This window comes from Ictalurus punctatus, chromosome 6, assembly GCF_001660625.3.
Source record: "Ictalurus punctatus breed USDA103 chromosome 6, Coco_2.0, whole genome shotgun sequence".
In the NCBI taxonomy this organism is placed as follows: Eukaryota; Metazoa; Chordata; class Actinopteri; order Siluriformes; family Ictaluridae; genus Ictalurus; species Ictalurus punctatus.
In genome coordinates, this window is record NC_030421.2 from 20,370,520 (window position 1) to 20,381,012 (window position 10,493).

Consider the following 10,493-nt stretch of genomic DNA (forward strand, 5'->3'; position numbering starts at 1 on the left):
CCATCTTTTTCACTAACACTACTGAGGTCTGCTGCATTATGCAACTGTCTTTCCATCAAGAGCAAAGTTTGAAGGAAAAATGACTAACACTTGCTGTTTTGCATTCAGAGTTACGTGCTTGTTTGAATAATAAATTTGATTCATTGCTTCATAACCAAGAATCTAGTATTGTTGCATCATGTTTTTTTTTTCCTCTGTTTTGCTCTGCTCTCAATTCATCCCCTCCACCACAGTGCCCACTATGGCTCCGAGCCCCCCCGACGCCGTGGGCCGCTACCTAGAGGCTCCTGGAGATGTTAACGAACATGCTCACTTCCAAAAAGCTAAAGAGCGTCTGGAGGCCAAACACAGGGAGAGGATGTCGCAGGTGAGTACCACAGAAGACATATTAGAAGATTATGTGATCAGTGGTAATTTTTCTGTTTACAATAGTGAATCTTTTTTGCTTTTAGGTGATGAGGGAGTGGGAGGAGGCGGAGAGGCAGGTGAAGAGCCTTCCCCGTGCTGATAAGAAGGCTGTCATTCAGGTAATATAAATCCGCTTGTTTGCCATATTGGTGTATTCAAGTGGTTGGTTCATGTGGCTGGACAACGGTTATTGTTAGATGTACTGGCCCATGGGCCACATCCACCTGCAAAGAATATTACTTGTATCCAGCTGCCACATGGTCATTATAGGCCGGTGCTATAAATAGTTGACAGCAAAAAAGAGCTGTAAGAATTGGATCAATTTTAAACAGCTTAGCATGAATATCATTGTTTTCTTAGTGTAATTTGAAAATAAGGATGGAAAACAACTTAATTTATATCATATTAATCATGTTACTGGCTTATGCTAGCTATGTAGACTGTTAGTGACAGAGATCAAGCTAGCTTTCATGATTAAAGTAAAAACAGGTTCACCTGTGTCTACACTTTATTGTTTTGGCTTAATACGGCATTGTTTTAACTGCAAAAGAGCCAACTGATTGTAGCACATTAAATCCCCAAAGTCATGTTCAGTATGGTTTGATATTGTTTTACTTGAGTATTAATAACCGCCATGACCAAGCTAATTGAAAAATCAGTAACATCCAATAGTAGCGAACAGGGATACATAGAGCTGGACGGTAATACAGTGTTTAATTCTAAAGGAGGCAGTCTGAGATGTTTACTAAATTGTAGCACTTGCTACTAAAACAGGGGCAGGTTGACCATGCTAGTAACACTACAAAAGACATCAGTGTGAATGTGGTGGTCCTTATGTATTTGTGTTTTTGTGCATAGCATTTCCAGGAAAAGGTTGAGGCATTGGAGGCAGAGGCAGCCAATGAGAGGCAGCAGCTGGTGGAGACTCACATTGCTCGGGTAGAGGCTCTACTTAACGAGCGCCGACGTATGGCACTGGACAGCTTCCTAACTGCACTACAGGCTGACCAGCCCCGGGTACACACATGCGCACACACAAGGATAGACAAATAACAGCCCCTCTGAGCATCCTACCCATACTGATCTGCAGTGTAAAACCTTCTGCCGACTAGCTTCTTCACCGAGTTAACAGTAGAACATCTTTTTTCCATTCTGCAGCCTCGTCAGGTGCTTGGCCTGTTTAAAAAGTATGTACGTGCCGAACAGAAGGACAGGCAGCACACGCTTAAACATTTTGAGCATGTACGCATGGTGGACCCCAAGAAAGCTGCCCAGATCCGCCCTCAGGTACCCACACCACTGCCTGCACTTACACCATAGGGCTACCTCTGGCTGCTAACAACACTGCATTAGAGAGTGACCTGTAAACCCACTGCTTATAGGTGCTAGCTCACCTGCATGTCATCGAGGAGCGTCTGAATGAAAGCGTGGCTTACCTCTACAAGGTCCCACAGGTGACCAATGAAATCCAGGGCCAAGTGGGTGAGTACTGTGTGTTTAGTGTTTACGTTTTGCCCGTTTCTCCATTTGAATCACACTAGAACATCTTGCTGTTATTCAGATGTTGTTTTTTAAAGAGTAGTAGTAGTAGTAGTAGTAGTAGTAGTAGTATTCCTCATCATCATTTATAGTGGACCACAAATGTTCAGCAAAATCTCAAGATTCCTTACATAACAATCAAGATAGCAGTATACCCAAGATCAGTTTCAATATACATGTATACCTAATAAAGTTTAAATTAAAGTGACTCATAAGACTTAATCTGTCTCTTTCTCTGTGTGTCCGTGTCTAGCGTTGCTGCTGGTGCGTTTGCAGGCCGAGGCCACTCAGCAGCTTTCCTCTGTTCAGTCGGATATGAGAGTGAGTTACGGTAACGACGCTTTGATGCCCCCTGACAGCACCCCATCTGTGGACTCTGTGGTCGTAGAGCAGGACAACCTGGGCTTCATCCACCCTGAGAGCTTCAACCAAGCCAACACTGACAACCATGGTACACTAAACTCGCACACATGGACAACATCACAACCACAGTGAAGCGAGCTCCATCAACACGCAAGGGCTTAGCTCTTAATAAGCACACTCGCATGCAGAGACAGCACAGCTGTTTACAGGGTTTGGGCAAGTGCTAATAAGCTGTTATCCCTGAACATCTAGCAATTAGATCAATGTTCAGTAGTGTGTAGTTGCAGAGGTACCAACACTTACAGTTTTGTCATAGCATTTAGTATTTTTTGATCCCTTGCTACAGCTATATGAGAGCTACCTGAAAACAGTGTTTCTACTTTTTTCAGATAAAGCAGCCTTCCGAGTTAATGGCAAAAAATTAACCTATCCAATTCGGATGCAGAATGTGAAATCTGTTAGTGGTTACTGTCACAGTATGCTGACTTCATCTTTGACCTGTGAATTCAGGAGGGTCAGGCTTGAGAGCCAGTAGTGAGCCATGAAAATGGCACAGTGGTATTTTGGCGAAGTGCTTGGCGATCATACACGAGTAGAGAGTCAGCATTTTTTTAAGATGATCGATTAAAAACAACTCAAACAAACCTGGAAACAGCAGACAGTATACCTGGTTGGTACCAGTTGTCAGCTCGGATGAAGGGTATCAGATTCCCCGCTCTTGGTCACCCCGCCTCCACAGAGGTGACGCGAATGCTAATGCTTATTGCCTGCGGGCACTGGACTGGGAACCCCTGAAGAAAAAAGACCCGGTTCCAACCAGGTTAACCCTGGTAAATGCTTGGTTGCTAGACAACAAATCATTTATTTTGGTTGATTTTTTTTTTTCCACCTCCAATAGCCTGGCTCTACTGTGTGACTGAAACTTGGATGGGTGTTGGTGAGTCAAGCTCTATTTCAGAGGTTTTGCCGCTGAATTGTACTTCTGAATTGAGGTCAACTGGAGTTGCGACTTTTTATAATAATAATAATAATAATAATAATAATAATAATAACTTTTTTTAATGTAATTTTTAACTGCTGGCATTTGTCGTCATATTCTTACTTCAGTTTTGAACTTGATGGTTTTGAGTTGGATCAACTTCACATGGTGCTGTGCGTGGTAATTATGCCAAAATATTATATGGTTTTAATTGTGGGAGATTTTAATATCCGTGTTTGTTGTCCCCCTAAGCAGCTGGTTAAAGATTTCTTACATCTTATTGAGTCTTTTAACTTGGTTAAGTTTATGAATAGCTCCACACACGAGCATGGACACATACTAGATCTCGTTTTATCATGTGGTCTACTTGTTTGTAATATTGAAGTATGTGATGCTATTTTCTCTGACCACATTCCTGTATTATTTGAGGTCTATCTTTCTTCTAGTTCTAAAACAAGTGTCTTTTTAATACAATTAATGCTGCTCTGAACTCCCCTCAATCACCTTGTCTGGAGTTTTCTGTTGGAATGTGTGAACTTTTAAACATTTTTTGCACACGTCTCATTTCCCCCTGCTGATCCATCTATCACAACATCGTGCTCTGCTGTTTTTAGTAAGTTGAACCTGTGTCTTTTTTTTTTCTTTGACAGATATTATTGGTAAAATGAAATCATCTGCCTGCTGCATAGATGTTGTTCCCCCTCATTTTGAAAAAAACGTTTTTGCCTCGGGTGAAAAAAAAAGTCTTGCCTCAGGTGTTGTACCTTGGAATTTTAAACATGCAATAGTGGAACCATTGATCAAAAAATTACATTTATATACCTCCGTTCTTGTTAATTTCAGACCCATCTCAAAACTTCCGTTCATCTCCAAAATATTGGAGAAAGTTGTGTTTATACAATTGCAATCTTTTTTTTTGTTTGTTTGTTTTTTTAGATCTACATGGTCTCCAAGAAGAATTTCAATTTGGTTTTAAATCCCTTCATAGCACAGAAACAGCCCTGCTAAAAGTTTTTAATGACCTGTTGCTAGCCTCTGACTCAGGTGATAATGCTGTTCTCATGCTCCTAGATTTTACGGCTGCATTTGACACTGTAGACCATAGCATCTTAATTTCTCATTTGAAGCATTGTGTTGGCATTAAAAGTACTGTGTTGGAGTGGTTTAGATCTTATCTGTCTGACACATGTTTTTTTGTTTTCCTTGGGGATTTTGTGTCCTCCTCTGCATCTCTTTTGTGTGGAGTCCCTCAGGGCTCCATTCTTGGGCCTATCTTGTTCTACTTATACATGCTTCCCTTATGGTCAATTTTTAGGAAATATGGCATCTTGTGTCATTGTTATACAGATGTTATGCAGATGAACTCTGTCTGCCTTTGAAAAGGAAAAATGCTAACTCCATAGCATCATAGTTGGACTGCCTTGAGGATATTAAAGCCTGGATGGCTTTAAATTGTTTTAAGTAAAAAAAAATGACGGGAAAACTGAAGCTGTGGTATTTGGACCTGGAGGTGTCTGTGGCTCCCCTTATCTGGATCTGGGTGCTATAAAACCATATGTGAAGCCCACTAAAAAAACCTGGCTGTTGTTAAGGACAGTGACTTGAAACTGCATAAACAGATTAATTCAGTAATTAAATCTATTTTTCCCCAGTTGAGGCAATTATCCAAAGTCAATCCTTTTTTTAATGATTTTGAAAGAGTTATACATGTTTTTATCTGGACACAAGCGAGAACATATTACACCAATATTGGCCTCCCTTCTCTGGCTTCCTGTTCACTTTAGAATTGATTTAAAGATTTTAGTTTTAGTATTTAAATCGTTAAATGGACTAGCACCAAGATATCTGTCTTATTTAATACAACCACATGCTCCATCAAGGGCATTTAGGCTGAGCATTTACTTTTGGTCGTCCCTCGAGCAAGGTTGAAGAGCAGGGGTAACAGTGCTTTTGTAGTTGCATCCCCAAAACTTTATTTTAAGCAGACCCTTTCTGCTTTTAAATCTAGTCTTAAAACCCATTTTTACTCTTTGGCGTTTAAATCTATATGAGAGATGCTTTTATGATTTGGTTCTTGTTTCATGTTTTGTTGTATGAGTTTACTGTTTTATTCTGATTGTTTGTACAGCACTTTTAAAAACAAGTGTTTACCAAAGTGCTCTAAAAATATATTTTGAGTTGAATTGAGCTGTTAAATAAATAAATAAATAAATAAATCTAGGAGCTGCCACTTATTAATTACCAGACTTCTTGCTTGCTGTTAACTTGATGTTGCTTGGCACATGAAAAACCATATTTTTTGTCTCATCCTCTGATATACGGTAGGGTTTGTGTGGTAATTTTTTTTTTCTGCCTGCTAGAATTTATTTATTACCAATGCTGGAACCTTTGCAGTATATAATCACTTAGTTTCATGTTGCCTTTGCTGTTCTCAGTTGAGCCTGTAGATGCCCGTCCAGTTCCAGATAGAGGACTTCCCACACGACCCGGTAGGTACCTGTTTTGAAACTACTATGGTTACACATTCATGTTTTAAAGCAATACTCCAGCATTTATTAACCTAATCTCTGTCTAACACATCTCTAATATATTAATGATTGCCACAGTAAGAATTTCAGCATGTTTCCCTATACTGAGAAAAGTAAGAAACCCCACTGGCTCAAAACGTATAACAAAAGTCCAAGAGCAGAGATGTAGGATAGATGGACAGTTTCACATACTTCATTAACTTTCTTGACCCCTAAGGAAACTTTGTGTTCTACATTAATAAAAACACATAATTGTGTACACATAATACATAGTCACACAATTAAACAGTGCAGAGACAGCAGTGCAAACACAAGGCAACGTGCAGAATGCAACATGAAAACAGTTCAAATACAATCAGCTCCATAAATATTTGGACATTGATAAGGATATTGTTATTTTAAATCTATAACACAGTATATTGCAGTTTAAATTAAAGTTCACTCAATGTGCAGACTTTCAGCTTGAATTTGAAGGTGTTTACATCCAAATCGGGTGAACGGTATAGGATTCACAGCACTTTTTAAATATATGCCCGTCACCTTTTTAAGGTACCAAAAGTAATTGGACATTTGGCTCATCAACTGTTCCATGGCCACAAGTAAGCAGATAAAAGGTCTAGAATAGATTTCAATTGTTGCATTTGGAATCTTTCTGTTAACTCTCAATATGAAGTCCAAAGACCTGTCACTGCCAGTAAAGCAAGCCATAGTTACATTGAAAAATTGAAACAAACCCATCAGAGAGATAGCAAAAACATTTGGATGTGGCCAAATCAACTATTTTATAGCGATCCTAAAAATTAAGAAGCACTAGTAAACTCAAGAACACCTCAAGGTCTGGAAGACCATAGAAAACAACTGAGGTCAATTACAGAAGATTCTTTCTTGGGTGAAGAAAAAAAAACATTTACAACACTTGGCTAGATCATCAACACCCTCCAGGAGGTAGGTGTATCTGTGTCAAAATCAACAATCGAGAGAATTAGCACAAGATGTAAACCATGCCCCAAAAACCGGAATACCAGATTAGAGTTTGGCAAAAACATATTTAAAAGCCTGTACAGTTCTAGAACAATGTCTTATGGACAGATGAGACAAAGATTAACTTGCACCAGAATGATGGAAAGAAAAAAGTATGAAGAAGGGAAGGAGTTGCTAATGCATACCAGATCATCTTGTGGCAAAGAAGGCTATGAAAAATTGTCTTTATTGTTTAAGCTTTTGATCTTTTGTTTAAAAAAACTATCCACTCATGGATATCAAACAATTGCAAACACAGCACAGGTTTATCCAAAAATAAAATTGTTAAATATAGGTGTGCAACAGTTATTGACACCCCTATGAATTCATATGAGAAAATGTATATTGCCATTGATATTTTTAATTTTTTTGGTACACCTGGGTGACTAGGAACAGGAAATTACTCAACCGTGACTTCCTGTTTCACATGGGTATAAATATGAGGTAACACACAGGCCAAATTCCCTCAGTCAGTCATAACAATGGGCAAGACCAAGGAATACAGCTGTGATGTGCGGTAAAAGATTGTTGAGCTTCACAAAATGAGAAGTGGCTATAAGAAAATATCACAAGCCTTGAAAATGCCCATTTCCACCATCAGAGCAATAATTAAGAAGTTCCACTCAACTGGAAATGTTATGAATCAAAATGGAATTGGAGGTGTGTCTATATTGTCTAAACACACTGTGAAGAGGATGATTTGAGTGGCCAAAAAATTTCCAAGGATCACAGCTGGAGAATTGCAGAAGTTAGTTGTCTTTGGGTCAGAAAGTCTTTGTGGGGTGAACTGAAGAAGAGTCCACCAGTGTGGACCTTGAAATTTGAAGGATCTGGAGAGATTCTGTATGGAGGAATGGTCTCAGATCCCTTGCCATGTATTCTCCAACCTCATCAGGTGTTATAGAAGACGACTGAGCTGTTATCTTGGTAAAGAGAGGTAACACAAAATATTGACTAAAAGGGTGCCAATAATTGTTGCACACCTATATTTAACAAAGATTTATTATATATATATATATATATATATATATATATATATATATATATATATATATATATATATATATATATATAATTAGTGTATATAAGTATATGTGTATGTATATATATGTGTGTGTTTTGTTTGCAATTGTTTGATATCCATGAGAGCAGAGTTTTTTTGTGATTTATTTATTTTATTTTTAACAAAAGATCAGAAGGTTAAACAATAAAGACAATTTTTCATAGCCTTCTTTGCTCATATTTACCAAGGGTGCCAATATTAGTGGAGGGCAATGAAGACCTCTTTTGATAAGTGAGTTTAGAGTAAATAAGTTTCACCTTTTTTTTTTTTTCTCTGTACAGGATCCCACACGCTACAGAGGCAGTAACTAGAGATAAGGCTAAAAAAAATTATTCACATAATGAGTCTGTTTGTACAAATATGTTTGTAATAATTGCCATCTTCCTTCCTGTTTGTGTATTTGTGTAGTGTCTGGCCTAAAGCCTGATGAGATGCCAGAGGTACGGATGGACATTGAAGAGAGGCACAGCACTGGATATGAAGTGCATCACCAGAGATTGGTATAAACACTCATTATATGCAGTTTTATACACAATTACATTCTGTACTCCCTCATCCATGCTTGTCCCTCATAAATGTCTAATAAAGGAATTATATAGAATTTTTCCTTTAAAAATCTAGTTTCTCAAGTGTCAGTGGAAATTATGTACCGAGGTAGATGGTTAATAGGCCTCTTGTCCATTCAGGTATTTTTCGCAGACGATGTAAGCTCTAATAAGGGAGCCATAATCGGCCTAATGGTAGGCGGAGTCGTCATCGCTACCATCATTGTTATCACCCTCATAATGCTGAGGAAGAAGCAGTACTCCTCCATCCACCATGGAGTCATAGAGGTATGTGCTTTGAAACAGTTTCTGTTCCTGCATGCTGTAGTGCTAGAATAATGTGAAATAATATGAACTATGACACTCCATGTCCCAACTGAGCTTTTGTGTTCAGGTCGATGCCGCAGTGACTCCAGAAGAACGCCACCTCACTAAGATGCAGCAGAACGGCTATGAGAACCCTACCTACAAGTTCTTCGAGCAGATGCAGAACTAAGTCTTCATTCTCACCCCACACCACTTCCCCTCTCACCTCTCTCCATCAGGACAGTGAATAAACGCTGATCCTTCATCTGCTCTAGTGTTGAACTCATGGAGATGAGAGTGGCTTTTATCACCTGACCATTCATTCAATCACACACGAGTGTTCACGTTGTTTGCACAGAAAAGCGACGCATCGTTTTTCCTCATCCAGCCATATGTATGTCTGTCTGTATGTCTGTCTGATCTGGACTCCTCTACCTGTCAATCAAGTCAAAGCACTAAGTATCTTTCTGTATTTTCACCTAGTCTCTTTTCCCAGTCCATCCATCTGTCCTCTCTGCTCTAGCTCTGTCTGTGCTCTTTATTGTCCTGCACTTATTGTCTGCTTTTCCTCTATCACTCTTCTGTGGCTTCCCTCCATCATCCTGTCTTTATTGGATTTTCGGACAGCAGCTGTGCTGAGCTCACGTGTGAAAGACTTTGATTGCAAAGATGGCCAGAAGCAAGAATAATGTACTCACCATTTTGAGCTTTCTGTTTCCAGACCGGTCTTGTCTTAGGTCTGTAACTTTTTTTTTTTTTTTTTTTTTTCAGAAAAATATTTAAAACAAGATTTTAAAATATATATATATATATATATATATATATATATATATATATATATATATATATATATATATATATATATATATATATATATATATATATATATATATATATATAAAAAATACTTAAGATGATAAATATTATGGGTTTTTTTTATTGTGTGATGTATTGAAACAAGAGAGAAAATATCTGTACTTATTTAGTGCATGGCAATTATGACGGAGAGAAGGTTTCAGATCCACATGCTGGTCTCTGCCACTCTCAACATAGAGATTATAGCAGGATTGTACATTTTAGTGTTTTCTTGTGGTCATGTAATTTTAAAGAATAGCAAAAATTCCAAATGTATTTAAAGCTTTGTTTCAGAGACATGCTTTAAATGAAGTCAGTGCTTTTGTTTTAGACTATTCTATAAAACAAACACACACACACACACACACACACACACACACGGCTGCATGGGGCTGGAGAAGCTGTAATATGCTAATGAAGTATAATACTAGCCCATGTGTTTTGTTGGTATCCTATGCATTCCTCATTTTGTGGGCTTTTTGTTTTTTCAAGGGGCCTTTTGCTTTGGCCCTATTTACTTTCATTCCATCTCAGGATTTAATAAGAGAAGGAAACGGTGGATTTATTGTTTCTGTTCACCTTTTTTGGAAGACAAATATATTTCCCATTTGCATTGCTTTGTATCTGTGACATTCACACTAAATGGGATAAAACCTTGACTTGTCTTTCCTGTTTCTCATTCACTCACTTTCTCTCAGAGAGCCAAATGAGCATGCGCTTATTAGAAAGCATCAGAATTAAAAGGAGGGCAGTATAAAGGTTGCATAGATGAACATCTGATTACCACTTAAACCATTCATGTTCTACAGGCATCTCCTTCCAGGCTGGGAATCCATTCATCACAGCACTCCTGTGAACTACATTGACTCCCTCCATAGAAAAACACT

General features: G+C 38.4%; 1 protein-coding gene across 4 annotated transcripts in view; it reads left to right on the forward strand.

Annotated features, from left to right (window-relative positions):
* Positions 1-10,265, forward strand: part of appb (amyloid beta (A4) precursor protein b) — a 36,830-nt gene extending 26,565 nt beyond the window's left edge. For 3 of the 4 annotated variants that reach the window (XM_047156102.2, XM_017469813.3, XM_017469814.3), the window contains 10 exons: positions 234-367; positions 453-527; positions 1,267-1,425; positions 1,567-1,695; positions 1,791-1,890; positions 2,201-2,398; positions 5,725-5,778; positions 8,309-8,400; positions 8,587-8,733; positions 8,840-10,265. In XM_047156102.2, the coding sequence (XP_047012058.1) occupies positions 234-367; positions 453-527; positions 1,267-1,425; positions 1,567-1,695; positions 1,791-1,890; positions 2,201-2,398; positions 5,725-5,778; positions 8,309-8,400; positions 8,587-8,733; positions 8,840-8,941 (1,190 nt within the window). In that variant the 3' untranslated portion in view covers positions 8,942-10,265. Of the gene's footprint in view, positions 1-233; positions 368-452; positions 528-1,266; positions 1,426-1,566; positions 1,696-1,790; positions 1,891-2,200; positions 2,399-5,724; positions 5,779-8,181; positions 8,401-8,586; positions 8,734-8,839 lie in introns of those variants that run through there. The other variant, XM_053680976.1, reaches the window with a different exon arrangement.
* Positions 10,266-10,493: the final 228 nt, after the last annotated feature.